The sequence below is a fragment of the Ptychodera flava genome, chromosome 13 (assembly GCF_041260155.1).
Source record: "Ptychodera flava strain L36383 chromosome 13, AS_Pfla_20210202, whole genome shotgun sequence".
NCBI lineage: Eukaryota > Metazoa > Hemichordata > Enteropneusta > Ptychoderidae > Ptychodera > Ptychodera flava.
In genome coordinates this window covers 12,628,977-12,650,114 of record NC_091940.1, presented here as the reverse complement: position 1 = coordinate 12,650,114, position 21,138 = coordinate 12,628,977, and the positions used below count along the sequence as shown (strand labels likewise).

At 37.1% G+C, this 21,138-nt stretch overlaps 1 protein-coding gene and 1 long non-coding RNA gene across 2 annotated transcripts; one reads left to right on the top strand and one right to left on the bottom strand.

Annotated features, from left to right (window-relative positions):
• Nucleotides 1–5,583: 5,583 nt before the first annotated feature.
• Nucleotides 5,584–6,578, bottom strand: LOC139147472 (uncharacterized). Its single transcript, XR_011555728.1, has 2 exons — nucleotides 6,187–6,578; nucleotides 5,584–5,776 (listed from the first exon to the last, which is right to left on the bottom strand). It is a non-coding gene; the product is annotated as an uncharacterized lncRNA (long non-coding RNA).
• A 2,273-nt stretch (nucleotides 6,579–8,851) lies between these two features.
• LOC139147003 (uncharacterized) lies at nucleotides 8,852–21,138 on the top strand. The gene is made up of 15 exons (XM_070717854.1): nucleotides 8,852–8,929; nucleotides 9,852–9,931; nucleotides 10,742–10,856; nucleotides 11,133–11,202; nucleotides 13,287–13,363; nucleotides 13,494–13,567; nucleotides 14,483–14,735; nucleotides 15,481–15,641; nucleotides 16,035–16,140; nucleotides 16,830–16,898; nucleotides 17,877–18,152; nucleotides 18,478–18,616; nucleotides 19,012–19,090; nucleotides 19,443–19,608; nucleotides 20,403–21,138. Exons 1-15 carry the CDS (start codon nucleotides 8,852–8,854, stop codon nucleotides 20,559–20,561), a joined length of 1,902 nt encoding a protein of 633 aa, XP_070573955.1. The 3' UTR covers nucleotides 20,562–21,138.

The following is a 21,138-nucleotide window of genomic DNA, read 5'->3' as shown; positions in this document are numbered from 1 at the left end:
AGACTGTCAAGTTACTTGCCTAGCAGTGTTTCTGGTAACTTTGGGAAGGTTAGAGGCTAGCTTTCTACCGGTGCAAGTCAAAGGAATCAATATTGATACTGACTCTATTGAAATGGTAAGTCAGCTCTGCTGTACATCATTGGATGTAAATGAAATATTTGGTATGAACTAGAGAGTTCTTGTAACCACTTCAAGATTAAGTGGATACAGCATTCCATTTGAGCCATATTAGACCTACCAGTAGTCTCCCTATGTTAGTGAAAATGATGAATGTGCGTTACAGCATAGACTCTCGAGAAAAACGGGACAGGCAACTGCGAAATAGAACAAAGGGTCTATGGGATTAGCAGCGTGCGATCTATCTTGGAACAAGTCATCGTTGATGACACAGTCCCCGCTTGTCCATTTTGTTATAATCTTTGGTGTCTAGGTAGCTGTGGTCTAGGTCGCTGTGGAATGACATTGATGCAACGGGTGCATCAGGCCTGTGACTTGCATAATAAGTAATCTGAGGAACGTTCAATAAATGACTCATCTCTGCCGGTAATGACCACTGAAGGAACTTTTGATTACATCACACATAACGATGCCCTCACTGCCTCTAGTGTCATGACGGCACATACTATACACATGGTTTGGTGGAATTTTCGAAATGCTATGGGATTGGGTATGTTGTTGTAATCAGCCATCAGCCATTTCGGATCATATAATGAAACAATTTAATGTGCACAAGAATGCAGCCATAGTATTTTATCTTCGTATCACGTTTGAACAAAATCAGTCCATCGAGGGACAGTGACCTATGTTTATGTTTCAAAGACATAAAAAAATCACACCAAAATTGAAATCAAATGGCTGTCTATTGACCATATGGATCATAGCACAAAATTAGTAGACATGCATATGTATGCCATAGTACTTTATCTTTGTACCAAGTCTCAACAACATTGGTTAAGGAATATTTGCATATGATTAAGCCTCAAAGACATGAAAAAATCCAAAAAAGACCATTGGGCAGAGATATGGAAAAAAATTACAATCTGGCAGCCATATTGGAACAATGTCATGAAGTAAATTGACATGTATGCCATAGTGCTTGATCTTTGTGCCAAGTTTGGACAAAATGGGTGTAATGACCTTTGAATTATGCTTCAAAGACATGCAAAATTCCAACAAAATGGCAGTTCTGCAGCATTATTGGATCCTATCGCAAGGTTAATTGATACATGCATATGCATGCCATAGTACGTGCTTTGCCTTTGTGCCAAGTTTGAACAAAATCGGTTCAAGGATGTTTGAGTTACGGTTCAAAGACATGAAAAAATCGCAAAAAAATGGCCACCTGTCAGCCATATTGGATCATTTCACAAAATAAATTGGTGTTCATATGAAGGGCATACTGTTTTGCTTTTGTGCCAAATTTGAACAGAATCGGTTCAAGAATGTCTGAGTTATGGTCCATAGACATGAAAAATCGCAACAAAATGGCCGCCTCACGCCCATATTGGATCGTATCGCAATATAATTTGACATGCATGTGTAGGCCATAGTGTTATGCCTTTGTGCCAAGTTTGAACAGAATCAGTTCGAGTATGTTTGAGTTATGGTTCAAAGACACGAAAAATCGCAAACAAAATGGCCGCCTCGCGGCCATATTGGATTGTATCGCAAACTAATTTGACATGCACATGTAGGCCATAATGTTATGCCTTTGTGCCAAGTTTGAACAGAATCTGTTCAAGGATGTCTGAGTTATGGTCCAAAGACATGAAAAATCGCAACAAAATGGCCGCCTCGCGCCCATATTGGATTATATCGCTAAATTATTTGACATGGATATGAAAGCCATATTGTTATGCCTTTGTGCCAAGTTTGAACATAATCTGCTCAAGGATGTCTGAGTTATGGTCTAAAGACATGAAAAATCGCAACAAAATGGCCGCCTCGCGGCCAAATTCGATCGTATCACAAAATAAATCGACGTGCATCTGTAGGTCATAGTGCTATGCCTTTGTGCCAAGTTTGAACGAAATTGGTTCAGCAGTGTCTGAGAAACTGTTGATGACGGACGGACGGACGGACGGACGGACGGACGGACGACGCACAGACGGGACCCAATCATAAGTCCCCGCCGGACTTCGTCCGCGGGACTAATAATTAAGAGGTGTTATGGGGCGGGACGGAATGAAGCTGGACCGATCGACTGCACACGTCGGTTCATAGACACGTGCATGCGGGTACGGTAATAATGTTTTTGGATTACAAGTTATTCCAGATTACCCGCAAGTCCATTTTTAGAAAGAAAAGTGTTACAACTATTTTGAGAAGAATTCGTGAAAATGGTTTTAAAGTACTTTTTATCACAACTGGAAGTTGTGATATAGAGGTGGTTTCAACCGGTGTTTGATGTCGTCCATTTCCGTAAACGACAAAAAGTCAAAAACTGCTGAACAGAGTGCATTGATATTTGATACTGATACATAGACTGGTTCCAAGGTTCCAATTCCGAAAAATGGAGCCAAATGGAGCGCCGGTTAGATAGTTTTGGGAAATTTCTAACCCCCCTTTTTATCTAATTGATTTTAGGGTCTTTCATACATGTAGTTTTGGAATGTACACCAATCCTGCATTGTGGACTGTTTTATGAGTTGTTGAACAGAAATGAGGTTTTGATGAATGTTAGAAATATGCAGGATGGCTGATTCGAAGTATAAGAGATTTCTATGTCTTTTGGGCATCAAAAGCATTAAAAAAAACATATTTCATAGTTTAGATTCTCACTTTTGAGATGACCCTAGGCATTTGTTAAGTAAACATCCTTGAGTCAATATACAGACTTTGACATTCCAGAGATTAAGTATCCACAACCTCACATGTTACAGTCTTTCACTACAATGGTATGGCCCAAACCCATTGTTATCAATGGAGAGTGTGGACCTGTCTACAGGAAATTGGGGTGAACAGGTTAGACGATGACGTTACAAGTTGTAGGTTAGTTATCAAGGTAGCACCAGCATAGAGTCCTGAGCATCTGTCCATGTGTTCTCACAGCAAATTACAGGGAAAAAAATTATTTGAGAAGTTTCTCTCCTTTAAATAGAAGTATACTACAATTTAAACCTGTCATGGATAGATTGCTCTCAAATGATCTGAAACACAGTTATTGCCCATTAGCAACAAATCTGTAGCAAGATTTATGTAAAGTTCATGAACTTACACAAGGTATTAGACAAAAGATGACCATGACTTTGCAACTTTTCAACATTTATTTCATTCAGATTTCCTCAGATTAGTGTGTAATTTTGTAATCTTAATTACTGTCAACTTAGCTTTACTAACTTATTCATACCTCATTATTCTTACACTACTGTTATACCTTATAACCACAAAATTTCAAGAGATGCATATACAACCGCGGCAAAGCAAGTGCATAGATAACTGATTGTAATACAAACAGAAACTACAATAGCAACAAGTACTGGAAAACCTTAAAGTATAGAAGCGGCATCTTTATTTTACTGATAAAGAGCTAATAAACCACGGGGTGCTTGGTTTAGATATGAGAAGTCTCCTTGCCAATCGTAAATATAAGAAATCAACTTGGCATGGACTTCCTGAAGACAGTATCATTTAACGCACCCTGCTGAGATTTCTTACTGACAGCGACAAAGTATAGATAAACAAGGCGAAGTTAAGACTACATATTAATTACTATTAGTGTTTGTATTACAATCAGTTACCTATATATGCACTTGCTTTGCCGCGGTTGTATGATTGTCACTTAACAAACAATTTACAAATATGTCTTCTGCTTTTTCTCCATATACATATACATGTCTCTTTTCTCATAAAAATGAGTTTAAAAATCGCAATGTGAAAAATAGTCTTTCAGCTATATGTTGCTCATTGACTTCGTGGTGTGTCTAATTCACAGTGAGTGGGGTTGTTGATAAATGCTGATAATACTAGGCGGTCATTATGTCCAAGCGCCATTGGCGGTATTTTTTACATAATGACCATAGGTCATTATCACAACTGGAAGTTGTGATATAGGGTTAGCTTCAACCAGTGTGGGACAGTGTCCATTTTCCGTAAACGACAAAAAGTCAAAAACCGCTGAACAGACTGCATTGATATTTAGCAGAGATATTCAGACTAATTCCAAGGTTCCGATTCCGAAAAATGGAGCCAAACGGAGCAGCGGTTAGATACCCTTGCCAAAGATATCATCTTGTAACAAACTTTAGACAAGTTATGTTTCAACTTTGTGACAAGTGTACAGACCATATGACTCTCCACCTTGTCACATCCGTGTTAACAAGCTTGTCAACACGCTTGACATGAAACTTACACAAGCGTGGGACAAGTTTGAATCTTACAAGCTTGTAACAATTCAAAAGGTTCAGGAAAGTGGAAGGTTGAGAATTACAAGCTTTTAACAAGGTTGTGGAACACTATGTGTGTCTGCTGGTATATTCATCTATCAAAGGTTGTATCAAGGTTGTATATTACCCATAAGCCTTTGCTTCATTGCCAGCATTATTGCTGCCCGTTGCCATAGGCAACTATATTGAGCCCAGTTGGGGTCATCATGCCACAGGCACTCAGTGCCACATTTGCAGGATATTAACCAGATTTGACTGATTTAATAACACAGTGACTTCATTATTATTAAAAGAACCAATATTGTATGTGTTACGAGTGTAGGTTTGGCAATCAAGAATGAGACAACAACATGCTAGAGAGTATGTGTACACAAAGTATGTCCTCAATTATGGCTGGAATATGGCTCTCATCACCAAACCTCTATTTGAACTACCCTACCCAAAATCCAAAGTACATCGTTGGACTTAAAACTTACCTCTTACATCAACAGATCTCAATTTCAATTACCTTACCAAAATTTTAGGCCTCTCGCAAACTATTACTTCAAATTTGCCGCAAGCTTTGCAGTAAATTTGCAGCAAACTTTTTTCTGCAAATAAGCCGGTGATTCATTTTTCAGATGCAAATTAGGTTTCTTGTGAACTTGCTGCAAATATGCAGCAAACTCCCTGCTGCAATGTTGCTGCAAACTCTTTGCAGCAAATTTGCGGCACAATCCTTGCAGCAACTTCCGCCAAATTAATTTCATGTTACTGAAAATTTCCCGCAAACTCCATACAGCACATTATTTTCCATGTTACTGCAAATTTGCTGCAAATTACACATGCAAAATGCCTTCAAAAGTTGGTATAATTCCACAACAGTCAGCTCTGGATCAGTAATAGTAAGAAAACTGAATACATATTGAAAACCAAAGAAGCGACACAATTAAGAGGCAGCAAAATTTCTTGTATTGTACCACAAGTTTCAAAATTTTATCTTCTCCAAAAATATAATAAGTTCAGCTCAGATGTGTACACACAGTTGTAAAATCACTTGTAGACATGGCCAATGAAAACCTGACAAATCTTAAGACAGACTGTGGACAGCACAAGATGTGTTTTATCCAACTAAGCTCTGAAATACCAGTTTCACGAGAAACAATGGTCAGCGCAAATAGTTATTATTTAATAAAAAGACAACAGAGAAATAAAAAGGTTAAATTCAAATTGTGGTACAATTTATTTTATATGCCATGTTCATTTCATGCCACATAAGTGTCTTCAAGATATTTTCTTTTGGCTTGAGAAGTTTCATTATATTTACATTACTGTCAAAGGCTGCGATTTGGTTTCTGTTTTCTGAATTTCTTGTCCCTTTTAGGCTTTAATTAGAGAACCAGCAATGCATTCTGAAAAATAAAAATCGTTCAGGGAAGAGTGTAAGTCTTTTACCGTTTGACCAAACATTGTAAATTTCATGAAAGAAATCAATAATTATTTGAAAATGAGACAGAGTCAAGTTGAAAAATTGATGCAGAAAAATGCATAAATATTCACGATCGTTTAATGATTTAATGTCCGACAACCGACAACTCGCCGTATGTTGTTTACATACACGACGGCGACAATCTGCAAAAATCTCAGCACTTAGTTACTGCATGGAGGTAGTACCACCTCCATGGTTACTGTAACTGTTGTGAAACGAAAGTGAATTCAGTATGAATCAGTTCTCAACGAAAATTTATCTGTAGGTAAACATAGGAATACAAGGATTACAGAACATAATAGCGATGTACAGACGGACGGTACATTGACTTACATTTGTGAACGGCTCGCAGACGCTGGAAGATTTTCGGTTGCAGGTCTCCCGTCTCCGTGCTGTACCACGGTCCCTCCACGACGACCGTGGCTGTACGTACATACAAATATAGTCAGCAACTTTAGTCTGCTTTTCGCGTTCACAAAATTAGAACTCCGTCTGTCCCTGGTACTGTATACACATTTTTCCAACACTGTGATATCATTTCGCTGGCGATTCCATAGAAAGATCACGAAATTGTCCACTAGATAACTCCCTGATCACAAGTACACAGCCGATGGTACCAAAATCTAACTTCGCGCCGATCAAGCCTGATGACGTTAACGGAAGTGATATCTATATATCATTACGCGATTGATAATGTAGTTCCGATTTTAAACGCAGGAATTGACTCTACATCTGCACCAATCCGTTATATATCATACTTAATATAGCATTTAATTTATTAGTTTAATGAAAATGGTTATTTTACCACAGAAAGACTAAAAAGAGAGTACAAATTCTTTCAGCACGAAGAATCAATATCAATACGCGAACTGAACTTGATGAACCGTGACCTCAGAGTGTAAACATGTCGACTGGGCTCCTCGTCGCTGGATACACAGGACGTGTTTGACGTTGCAAGTAGCGCATTTGATTTGCGTACAGCGGCTCGGGATGGAGTGTAATCCTAAACCTCAAATTTGTGCTCGGCAATATAATTCTAACGCTGAACACATGGACAAAAGCCTTTTACCTCAATTCATGTCATCAGAAGGCGAGATTTTGTTAGCGAAATCGATGGGACACACACTGTGGATAGAGCCTAGAGCCTAGAGGGACTGAATGTACGTACCATGGCATAGGCCTACTATGATGTGATATTTAGCTAGCTTCGAGCACAGCCACTACTCTGCTTGGAGGGAGTAGCGGGTCCTTGCTTATACCAAACATTGAATGCATTGACATTTACTTGTCTATTTCTACAATGAAAAGTTCTCATCAGTCGATATTTTTAAGGTACAGATTAAATCATTTGCAGTATACAAAAGTTTACGACGTGTCCGTACAGACCATAACAGACGCACATTTCGTTCGAAACTGCTTGCATTTTGGTATCATTCGTAGAACATACAAGGTGTAACTTGCAAGACAGACAAGTCCCTGTTTTAAAATTTGTTTTCCAAAAAATTCAGTTGTCGATCCAACCATGATTTACCCAATCGGATTGTCAAAGGTTACTATTATTAATGTCACTACGGTATACTATAGATGCGCTCTTATATCCATGCAATGTTGCCGAGTTATGCCAGCTTAACTGAAGTGTCAATTATATACCAGTTATTATTATTTTAACAAGAGGATTGTCTGTTACGAAAATAAATGAATATAAAATACAAATGAAAGATCAATTTTGTGTTGCTTGCATATGACAGGTCACGAAGTGCAATGGTACACACTATACTCCCTGGTAATGAAATAGTGGGCAATCTGTCAATCATGTGTTGCTGCATATTTGCAGCAATAACCTGGCTTGACTGAAGTGCTTGTGAAGTGCTTGTGACAAACTTGAAGTTACAAACCTTGCAATTTAATTATCACAAGCGTGGTACAAGATTGTAAGTTTTCACTGTGATGTCTTACAACCTTGTCAAACCTTGAAATAAGTTAAGGTATTGCCTTTAAAACTTGTGTGAAGGTTGTCGCAAAGTTGTACAAGCATGGCACAAGATGATATCTTTGGCAAGGGTAGTTTTTGGAAATTTCTAACCCCCCTTTAACTAATTGATTTTAGGGGTCTTTCATATATGTAGTTTTGGAATGTACACCAATCCTGCATTGTGGACTATTTAATGAGTTGTGGAACAGAAATGAGGTTTTGATGAATGTTACAAATATGCAGGATGGCTGATTCAAAGTATCAGAGATTTTCATGCGCTTTTGGTAATAAAATTGATAAAAAACAACATATTTAATGTTTTAGATTTCTCACATTTGTTATGACCCTTAACATTACAGACTTGATGACATAACTAGCTGCTGGACCTGTTTACTGGCGCATTGATTTAAAGACAAAGATCGTTTTATTTTGTAATAAGGACGTGTGATTTCATAAAACATAGTCTATTAGCCTGGAAATGTGATTTTTGCGAATATTGCTTACCCCACTGACAAACAGTGTGGTTTGAAAATGGCTGGAATTCGCTACTTCGGGACTTTGTTTTCTGTGTGGATTTACTGACAAACTCCAAACCTGCAGCACCTACCCATTCAGTATTTCATGTACAGGTGTACCCAGAGATAGTTTCACAATGTGCCAGTTGTGATCAAGTGCCATTGGCGCTATTTTTACATATTGGTAGCAAGATTCGATGCAACTAGAAGTCTGCAGGGAGTTAGTATGTTGCTGTAAAGTGACAAAGTTTCGAATAGAAATCCGAAACACATATCGCTGCAGTTCCAGACTTGACAGCAGTTGACATCACAGAGTTGTTTACATTCCGCAATCGTCCGTGTATCTCCGAATTTTCCCTCGTTTTTGCAGTTTTTTAACCCTCGGAATATTTTCTGTGCGAGGAGTGCTCCATGATTCGGTAAAGTATGTATGTTAACTACTGAAATGTTGTTGTTTGAAAACTGTGAACGGCCAAATTTACGAGGACAGCGTTCAGCTTTGTGTAAATGCATGTCTACCTTACCGCTTCTGACTCCACCAACCGTTGGAGAGTCCCGATTTATCGCAAAGTTTCTCCTGACAGCGAAAGTCAGTGTTACAAATATATTTTCTAGTACTTTGCGGATGTACACATGTGTAGCTTATCCGAACTTTGGTGTTTCTTTAGGCTAAAACAGTACCAAAATGTTAGGGGTCGTGTATTTGAGCTCCGATGGAGTAGTCATTTTTTATGTACCCTGATTTTCGTCAAATGTTGCGTGACAGATGAAATAAAGGTCAGATTTTTGTTTCGCAGGACTGGAGAGTGTAGAGCTGTCACACTTGTAAATGTTTGTTGTTATCGGAGATTTTTATGGTAGGGAATGTAAACTTATATTTTCGATATCTAGCAAGAGTTTTCTGCAGCGTCTATGGCTAAATTTACAGTTTTTATCGTCTGGTTTTTTCCCGTTGGCTTCGGCTAGAATCCAAAATGTGATCTTCATCGTTACCAGAACATTCACCATGACTAGTATAAAAAAAACCCTCAAATTCTCTGTGTCATTACTCGGAACGTGCCATGCAAGAGCAAAGTGTACATATTCAGAACGTCAGTTTGATCGTTAATGAGATTCAGTGTTAAGTACGAAGTATTGTTGTCGGGGACCGCTTGGTAAATAAACTTTAATATATTCCAAGATAGATCGCACAAAGAAACCTCAGCAGTTGCCTGTCCCGTTTTTCTCGAGGGTCTATGGTTACAGTTAGTGTGATGAAATTTTAGCAGAGCATGAAATGGTCATGATTGCCCTTAAAAATGTCAGATCCATTTTGTAGAACATCGTTAATATTAACATTGATTTTTACCATGTTCACAGCATTGTAATCCATCTTGATTGTACTTTAAGACTCGCCATCAACAAACTCAGAAAGAATATAAAATCAAATACACCTTAACTACCTTTTATTTAATTGAATGGAGATTCAACTCTGTAATATAATTGAGCATTTTCATTGGTGAACATTTCAGGATCACAGAACACTCTTCTATCCCTTGGTATGCAAGTATCTTCATGTAGACACTAGACAGTGGATGAACTTCACCTTGAGGTAAGGATTGAATGAAAGATTCTGTTCAAAGGTTTCCTCATCTCTTCTGATCACTCTTATACCAGTATAATAATTCTGTTCAATACAAGCTAAAAGAATCTTTTGGCTAGACTGTGCCCATGCAGAACAGTTTACAAAGTAACAGAATCCTAAGGAGTCCAGTTTATAAGAAAAACCCCCTAGGAAACTCCAGTGTTTTTACATAAAAGAGATTGGGCTCACTGCTCTAAAGGTGTGTCAGCTTTTCATGAAGGTTTCCAATGCAAGCATCAGTGTATTTATATTTATTAAATATTACATTGTCATTTGTAATTTCAGCCATATCATAATTAATACTCATATACTGATTTCAATGAATTCTCACTAATCAATCTTTCGCTAAGTTAGCACAGTCCATATGCTCCTGGAAAGTCCTGGAAAAGTCAATCAATGACAAGGAAATTGAGTCCTGGAAAGTCTTTGAAATTCCTGGAAAATTGATAATCCACCCACAATATTAAAAAATGACAAGATGAAAAGTCATGATATGGTGACAATGATATCTAAAATGATATATTAAAATTATATATATTTATAAAAATGATATCTGGAAAATGGTATTTTGGACCTAAAAACCTTGAAAGTTGCCAAAAAAGTCCTTGGAAGTCCCTGAATTTTAGTGACTTCAATTGCAAGGTTCCTCGGCAAAAATCTTCAAACAACTCAGGATAAATACACCATAATTTAGCTACATGTAGATCAGGGAACTATATAAACTGAATAGGTACTAGTTTTGTAATGAAAACTTTATCATTTTTCTCTAATTTTCAGGTTTTTCTCAGCTGTTTTACAACATGCGTTTCTTACTTATGGTGACATTGTACTGTCCGCAGCTGAAATTACAAACCAAAATCAAGTTTATGTTCCAGTTGATCTGATGAGCAAAGTGAGTACCACAGTAAAACAGAAATGAGAATCTAAAGGGAGAAATTTTTATGATAACTGTTCCAAAGAGAGAGATAATCATACTGATTTTCCATTTCACCTCAATCATGTTCTACAGCTCAATCAATTTTTTGTCCTGTTAGGAGTAAAGAATTTACCCAATGGTTCTATTTCTTTGTAAATAATATGGTTCTCTACACTTTGAAGAATGTTACCAGGGTTACCCTCCAAAGTTCCTTACTAAAGACCAATACTTCTCTTTGTTCCTCTTTAACAGTTCTGTTACCTGGTACCCAGATTGAATCCTGATGTCAGGTGGAACACTGAACCACACTGCCAATCCTCAGGTATTGAAACACAATTGCACACACATAAAGGATTGTGAAATGTCTTTCAGTGGAGAAGTCAAAGTCTCTAGGAAAAAAGATCATTATTATTGATAAAAACTCAATGACCTATATTGGATCAAATCAAAATTTTGCAAAATTTTCTTTCTGTAAACTATTTTACTGGTTATCATGAAATGCCAACAGTAATTCACCTTGCAAGCCATGTTGTTACTTTGAAAATGATTTAATCGCGTTGATCGCGATTTCAGGTTTGTTACTAAATATAGCTGCACGCGCGTGACTTTCGGACAAATATGCCTGAAATTCGGACAAATTTTGTCGTTGCATGTGCGGCTGTTGTTGCCTCTTGTAGTCTGAGCCATCAATTCATACGAATAAGTGTAACTTTTAGTTGCCATTGTAACACTAGCAGGTTTTATTGTCATTGTTTATGTGGGAAATAAGGACGAATATTTATTTATGCATATTAATGATCTGTGCTATTAAACGAGAACATGTAGAGTCTAGACTACATCGCATGCTACTATGGTGTAACTATTTTATCAATAAATTTGGTCCAGCCCAATATAGTGTTTGATGCAAAGTTTGACATTATTAGATCAAAACAGGGAAGAAAGCACTAAAATTGTACATCATGTTGCCGTCAAATAGTGTGCAAGACATTTCTATAGTTATTCTTATGCAGACTACATGCCTGATCGTTTCTCAGAAATAGAGCTCTACAGAATTTTAGATACAGTATACTAGGGTATACAGTCTCACAATCAGCAGTTCTTGAAAAAACTAAAGACTCTAAAAAAAACTAGACTTTGACAAGTTCAACTTTACCAAATGCAAATCCCATCCTGCAAAAAAATGGCTATCTTAGGCCAGGAAGAAAAAATAAATTGTTCATCGGAATCGCCGCTTCTACTTTGGCATATTTGGAAATTTTTTTTTTTTTTTTTTTTTTGATCCTGCAAATTCTTACTTCCGCATTACAAATATTTTTAGTACTGCCGCTGGTGGCGCCCTACACTGTGTCGGGTTTTCGCGGGCACGGGATTTTGAATGAGACTTCATGCGTGTTCGGACTTAGTTGACAGCCAACACGTTGTTGTGACGTCTGAATTTGGCGAATCACGACGCAAAGTGGGTCGATTTGGCCAGAAATTTGCTCGTTTTGTAAAGGTTAGTACATGTCACATCATGAGTATTAATTTGATCGCCAACATTCGACATGATGGCCAACAGTTAGTTCCAGAGACGCTATTCAGTGTTTGTCCTGATATTACGTTCGGCGATTTGTTCAACAAGATCGTGACAGCAGATATAGATGGACGGTGCATCCGATTGAATGAAAATTGCATCGAAAGTATAAAAATTTACGGCAATGACAAAACACATGGTTGCGTCGATGTTAAAGTACGATCTGAATGATGACTATATAACTTCACTCCGATCACAGTACAGTGTTGTTAGACCATTGTGTAAAATGTGTATATGAGTATAGACAGTGGTAAAGAGGCCAAAACATGGGGCCAAAGTAAAATGAAAAAAACTCAGATGCTAGGTCCCACCAGGACAATATTAAAGGACAATACTGAATTGTTGAATTTCAGTGATTTGCTGTACATTTCAGTTTTATTCTGAGAGAATTTTGATATGCTCACAATATGTTGTGCAAACACTAACTGTGAATGTAATGGCCTATGTTATTGTTGGGAAATATAGTATTGAATTCAGTTACCAGTATCAGTGTTTCTTGTCTGAGATATTTCTGGTAAAAAGGGAAACAATTATCTTGCCTTGTCTGCATGTGTGCAAAAATGCCAGAGAACCGCGTTTACCTTCAGTCTAAAAAAAAAATAAAAAAAAATTTTCGCTCACCGCTCCTGGGACTTGGTCCAAAAAATCCGATGAACAAGATTTTTTTTTTCTCTGGCCTTATTTCACTTTTAGTGCAAAGTATCTTTTCTACTTAATTGCAAGCTTTTTTATTTTTGTTACAGCTAACAATTTCTCTACCTCAATCTGACCATCAACACATACCGGTACGCTCATTTTATCTCCTTTGTTTTTGATTTTTGTTTTTGTCAAAGGTCCGTCTAATTTCACACCGGCATGTGTACTGTACAGGTCAAAAGATTTCCAAGCCTTACAGCAACAGAGTAAAAAAGTAAGTATGTATACATGTATTCAAAAATTTCTTCCTGTAGCACAACTAAATATCTTTAACATTATATTAATGCATGTCAAAATGCAGCATTCATCATTTTGTATCATGTTATTTATTTTTGATGTGACAGGTGTCTTTGAAAGACTTGGTTAGTTTAGAGCTCCAAGTTCAACCTCATCAGGATTATTTGAATGAAGTTGAGAGGTAAGTGTCGATAAAACGCTTGAAATGCAGATGTTGTGAGGAACCTGCTTGCAAAGGACACATTCCAGGCTCAAAAAGTACCCTGGCTTCATGGACAGATATATACATACACAGATAAAACTGTATTCACTTAATTTGTGAGTTTTGGTATGAAAATGTGTCCTCAATAGACATGTGTCCTGTTTATAGAGAGGACTTGACTCTGCACACTGATGCTCATGGTTCCATTTTCACTTCTACGTCAATCATTCTTGTATTCTGTACCCACCTCAACAACACCCTATGTATACATGATTGTATTTTCATTCATTCCATCTTAGTTCAATGATTTCATTGCAGAGGAAATATTTCCTCTGCATACTACCCTGACACATCTGATGAATACTGATCCAAATCCTCCTTACAGTAGTAAGGTGTTTATCTTAGCTTGCCTTTTACAATAGATAGATAGTTGATAGACAGTCAAATAGATCAACTGAATGGAGTAGGTACCATATTTCACAATGCCTGTTTACCTCACCCAACCAGATTGCAAGGGGTCACATCACAGTGGTGCAAACATGAGCAGACATGCAAAGCAAACAAGTGGCTGTTACAGAGTCTAATTTCAAACATCATTCATGTCCAGTTGTGCAATTTTGATCTCCAAGCATTATATATTGCAAATCCAGTATCAGCCATTCAAAATTGGAGAAATCTGTCATACAGATTTTCCCGAATCAAAAAATAGTGTTTTCTCCTCTTCAGTGTGTGTCTAATACTTTTGGCCTTTCCAAGATAACACATGTGCTCTTAGGTTATGTTACATGTTCAAATTTCTACGTGACTACATGTACCAATTACTTATAATTTTGAGATATGCTTTTGGAAAAACTTTCCATTCCAAAATGTTGTCAAATATTTCCCTCCTTGCAGACATGATTACCATCACTGGGTAATCCACAGTCACTACCTGGCCCTGCCCGTTGATGATGGAGGCTGTGATGGTTCCTATAGACATGCATGTAGTGTGCTGATGGATGCCATATTGGATCATGACACACTGGTCCAAAGAAATAAGACCAATAGAAACCATAGTATAAGGTCATGTGACTCAAGCAAGTCATGTGACCAGAGAAGTGACAATGACTGTGGAAGTTGCCGTAGTGACATCATTTGCTGTTTGCAGGTACCCTTGTTCATAAATTGCAGTGGTTTCATCTGGAAGAGGTTCATTTAGAGACAGCCATTATTGTACAATCTAAGTAATGTTATTTCTCTGTAGTCTTCTCGGTGTAACTCTATGAGGCCAAAGTTATCCATATTTGATCAACAGAAACTTTATCTTTGGCAATTTTTTTCAGTAGTTTTGTTCCGCCTATCAGCTAGACATTCTTGGTCTATTTCCAATATCATTTTGAAATACCTTGGTTTGTCAATGTGGCATGTCAGTGTGTGGTGTGCATTATTATTATTGACAATTATTCAAATCAAGACCTGACTTTGCAATCAACACTATCAATACACATGACGTACACATACAGTCAATGGTGACAAGCTGAGGACTCGGTATTTCAACACTTTGTAGGAAGTTGACAAAGAAACTGTAGCTTATACATGCAACAAAAACCTTAAAAAGTTCTTACAAGTCAGTTATTAGGTCTTTAATGTTGTGAGACTGCCTGCTATGATTTTAAATGCCAACTGGTTTTGGCTCTGTCTTCATTTCACTTTGAAAAGCCAAATTTGTTACCCATACTTCTCCTACAGTGTTCAGTAAGTCATTTCATTTGAGAACATTAACCTGTTATGTTGTTGTGGTGAATTTTAACTCTTTCCCATTCAAATCATATAACAACCATGTATAGTAGCACTCCCCATAGTGTATATACTTGTAGAATATTTCATAATGCACTTGCGTTTTTTTGATATAGAAGCTCATTCTGTACCTATCAATGGAGAAGCATTCAACTGATGACAACTCCAAACAGCCATGGCTTCTGACAGAAATATTGAAGAGACTTCACGAAGGAAATACAGGCAGAAGTTTAACTCATCAATTGACATGCACAGGACAGGTTATCTGCCTTATGAGGTAAGAGGATGAGTCTGTAAAAACAAAATTGAAGGTGAGTCGTTCTGTTTTGTCATGTACCATACTGGTAGAAAACAGTATACATGTAAATACACAACACACTATGAATTCAATTTGGTTATGTGATGGTGTAAATTCATTGTAATTTGTTTCTTGACATTTAATAGTTGTAACAATTCATGTACATCTGATTGCATAAATCTGGAATAAAGAAATTAACACTCTTGCTCAATGTACCAGTCCTTAATATTAACAAGTTTTTATGTAATATGGTTGTAAACTTCGGAATTTTGAAGGGAATAAGCATGGATAAATTTACATACATGTTACTTAATTTGTCACATTGAGCAGTATGATTGCCTATTTTTTCCATGTCTTTTATTCCGTTCTTAGGCTGGTTCAGTGTTTGCCTGGTTATTTATTGTATACAGATAGTCCTGTTGATCCAATTTCAGCAGATTCACGCCAAGAAGTTGCTCACCTCATTGACAATAATCTGGCAAGTACTTGTATTTCATTGTTTTCTCATAATTTGCCTCACGCAATCTGCAATGGAATTGATCCCCCTGTTGCCGCCCAAATTCCGTTATTATTTTGCAACATAAAATATATATCAAAAATGCATGCGAAAATCTTAAAATGATTCACTAGTGAACACCAATTTTCTAATTAAAACCATAAGAATACCGGTAGCATGTTTAGGACCCCTAGGCTACCACTAAGTGCATAGATTCAACGTAATTCAACGTAATTCTGTCTGGGGCAAGCAATGTTCCAACCACAATGCTGTATAAAGTAGCAAATCTACAATTAGGATATTCCCTATAAGCCAATTTTACAGCGATAACAGTTGATTGCGTTGATAATTGCATGATGATGATTGCTCACACATAGCTGCCACCCACAGGATGTACAAAAAAAAAGGTGTGTATGGTACTGTGCAGAATAGACACTGTAAAGTGCAATACTAACAATATACTGTATATAATGAGATACAGTGATATGAAAATACAGTGCAGGTACATACCTGTACGTTGGTACCCGTCCGTAATGTAAGCGGAAGCGTGCTTTGAATCCTTTTATTTTGCACGCACTGTATTTCAGTATCACATCTTTTCTGCATATAGATGACTGTCATTTTTAAACTGGCAAAATTGACCATTTAACTTGCATATTTTTCATCAACAGAGAGAAGTATTAGTGGATGAATGTTTCCCGTGTGTGCTGCCATATTCAGTGACCTTGCACTTTGTTACTGTAAGTGAAATTGTATTTTCTGGTAAAAGCATTCCTGCATATCCTATAAAACTGCAAGAAATTAATGTAGCAAGAGTAAAATGCATACAAACATTATTTGTGCTTCATGTTCAATTCATCCTCAGTTGCACCAATGCAACCTGTTTAATTATCTTGTTAACCCTTTAAGTGCCAAAGTCAATTTTTGTACCTTTATAAAATGTAGCCCACTAAATTTTTTCAGAGTTTTGCCAAAATTTTGATGAAAAACTGTAGCCAATGAAATGTGATGTCCATTTGGTCCAAAATTATCAAAAAAATTACAGAAAACTTCATAAAATTGTTAAAATGTGGCACTAAAATTCTGGTGGAAAAAATTACAGCACTCAAAGGGTTAAAATTGTAATTATATCATTCTGAATGTTGAAAATTTGAACAGCAAAACTGCTTCTTTTTCATGTTTGCTTTTTTCCAGGGTTTTCTGTCTCCTGTAAACTTCAGGGCAGTTGATGAAATATCTTGCCTCACTTTTCTTCTGCAGCAGTGTCAGTCATTGAAACTTTCTATAGTTGTGAGTATAGATATGATGGTCATGTACACGATGGTTTCATAGTTGTGTACTCATGTATGGATGATGCTAGTGTTTGTATTGTATTGTGGCCAGACACAAAGACATTTTGTTTGAATTGTCAGTAACTTAGGGAGTACACTCATGCCATCGCTTTTATTCAGAGCCGCTAAGTAAATCCTTTTGAGTTCGCAACCAAAGGTGTGTCCACTAATTTTGAAATATTTTTTTTATTAACGGTTTGAGGTCTTTATGCATGTTGATATCCATCCATCAAATACAGAAACTAACTTCACAACTAACAAACATGCTGGGCTTGATTCATAAATTTTGTTTATATCGATTATCAGCTGAACTTCATCATTGTAAATTTGTCATACAGATTGATCTATTAATTTCGAACACAATCACGTTTCTTCTCTTCTTTGCAGTTTCATTGGCCGAGATTAAAGCCTGTTATTTTGAAGATCAGCAGAGATCATTACTCTTCTCACTTTCAAGACATAGACAAAATATATCAATGGTGTGAAAGTCTTGTCACAGAATCTAGGGACACTGCAAGCATTCCACCATCAAGTGTTGTAGCATGCCCTTTGACCCTTGCTGTAGCTGTCTATCAAGCCTTGACAGAGAGGAAAGTCCCGCCTACTTCTGCGTGTGAAATTATTGCTGTTATAAACAGGCAGAATTCACAGATTGGCAGGGAGGTGTGTAATCACCAAATTCTTCATCAATGTCACAAAAGTGGCCAGTCCTCATTAAAATTAGAGCTGCACAGAGTTGTGTACGTACTGGTATTTCTAAAATTATGATTATTTTTCCAACTATCTAAAATAAACTCAGCCCTGTTCACATTCTCAGTTGCAGAGACAAACAAATCTTGATATAGTTTCTGAGACAAGTGATGATCTGAACTTCAACTTGTTCTGTTTCATCTCACAATAGACTTGTCAATTTTTCTTCACTATTCAGCCTATTTTTTCATCTTTCATAATTTTTTCAATTGATTTTTCTTCCCTGGGGTACATCTAGGTGTGCTTTCATTTGATGGAGTGTCTCACAGCGGCTGTTGCAAATCAGACTTACTTCCCAGTCCAAGAAAGCTATCAAACATCATTGTTGTCTCAACTTATACCACACTATCCTGATAGCATTTGCAGGGTTTTCATTGGTGAGTTCCTGATCATGTGACAGTCATGTGTATGTCCTGTGACAGCTTGGTTGAACAGATACTTTGTTCACTGACAATAAATGCGTTTGAAATTATTTGAGATGGTGATAATTCCTCCTTTGAAAAGTTCTTCATGATCGTCTCCAGATTGATAAGCGTTGTTCATTTGTGTACTCATTTTCATGCCCACTTGAAAGAAAATGTTTCCAGACAACTACAGTGGTCATTGGCTTGGTAAGTAACTTGAGCTGTGGCACATTCTGAAAGCAAAAGGTTCATAATTTGTTGAAATACGAAATAAAGTTGCACCTTGTAACATTGTCCAGAACAGTAGTTTCGGTTTCCAAGTTCCTACAAAATCCAGTTAATTGAAAAAAATTATCTTCAATTTGCAGAAATGGACGCAGCCAACGGTCACAACAGACTGGTACTTCCGGTTTACATCGGTAAACTTTATCCAGCAGTATTTTTTCGGTATGTATTAAACAGTCAGAAACTCATTCATAACATCTGAATAATGTACAATATTATGAATCATGTATGCTGCTGAAATTTGTGAGATTTTTGTTTTAGAGAGGAAATCGTTGGTCAGGTAAGGTGTACTGATACGTAATGCAATTGCAGGGTGAGACACATTGCTTGTTTTGTATCATTTCTGGGAGTATCGCAGACACATATCCTGATCCAGTAGAGCTTTATTACCATATATGGCCTATTACCATATACTGCATGAGTGACATTTGTGCTGTGTCAGACGAGAGAATTGTCTGAATCGGCACAAATGACACGTGATTAATCACAGATTTTCTGATAATTTTTGTTTCAGATTGATGAAGGTGTTGACAAGGAAAGTTCATCAGGCATTGTTGATGTGTCGGCAGTTCTTTACCTCTGTGATACAGATGTACAATTCATGTGTAAAGCTCCATGCTGACTCCTCTTCAGAAGAGGATGCACTGCCAGTCAATGCGGACAGGTTCTTTCAAAATGAGGTATTGTTATTACTTGCTTTGATACACTGTGTTGTTACATTGCTAGACATACTGGTATGACAGAAGGACAAGGCTCTATGTATTCACATGTATACTGTACAGTTGTTGACTGAAAGATTCAGCCGTGTGGCAGCAGTCGGCAATGGACTACCGTATGTAGGATCAGATGTTGCAGAGCACCGGAGCGCCCTCACATGACTGAATCTTTCAGTCTACATACAGTTGTTACTGTATTGTTTGGTTCATAAGCAGTTCTTTACACAATACTAGAACACTAAGAAAATGATAAGAACAACTATCAAAATGCCCACAGAGATAAAATTTTACTTTGAGGTGTTCAAAAAGTAAAAATGTAGTGGTATGAAGGAAATGACCTCCAAACTTGGTTCAAGTGTAGAGGATTTGTGAATGTTTGAGTGGGATGAATGCAATACAGGGGAGTTTCACAGCAGAAACTAAATCACTGATGTGCAGACTCAAAGGGAACATGTTCTATCGTCAGGAAAACCTGACTTGGGCTGCCAAATTTCAGATAGGTTTGTTGAAATAGAAGAGACACGAAACTGTTTCAAATGATTTTTTTTTTTTTTTACCAACTTGAACCAAGTCTAATGACCTCCACATGAAGACAAAGCAAATTGATTGTTTTGATTCGTAAGGGTCATTTAATATTTGTGTGCTTATAAGTTGTCGTCTTGGACACAGAGACATTGTAACTTTGTTATGATCGGTTATGATCTTCCTATTGTGAAAAACATTGTAAGACATTCATCGTGTCACTGATTCTCTTCCAGGTCATGTCTTTGCAGTTTATGAACGAAGCATCAACGTTTGCACAATGGTGCGTCTCACAGGCTTCACTGTCCGCAATTCGTCAGATTTCTTCAACCACCGTGGAGGCCTGCAGCAGTGAATTAAGGAATGCAATTTCAAGGAGGATGAAAATCACATAGAAGTGACCATCATTTCCTACCAGATGTCCTCATGCTTAACAGTGCTCATCAGATGTGTGCTGTATTTATCACACTGTTACAAAAGATGAGTCAGTAAATTTGATTGTACAAAAACTGTAAAACATCTTTCAGCAAGAATACCTGTGGTGAAATAAGTGAGATAACAGACTATTCAAAAGGAATCAGAATATACCGGATAAGAACAGATGTAATCCAGACAGTTCAAAGCCAAGGCAACTAGCATAATTGCCTTGAAGCAGTACACAGTATACCATGATTTCACTAATTCAAGATTTTGCTGAACAGTTAGCTATGTGATGATTACAAAAATGGTGCACTGCCAATTCAAAGTGTTTATTTTTAGATGCTGCCCAAGATATGGCTGCTATCGTATGGTCACCGAACTGCGGACATGATTTCTATGGACAGTGAAGGCAACAGAACAGCAGTGTGATAAATGACATTACTGCATTTCTTCATGAACACAGTTTGAAGTCACTGTTTTAAAAGCTGTTGTACAAATAGAAACATTTTACGTTGGAAAACAGTATTGAATTACAACAATATTGAATTACAA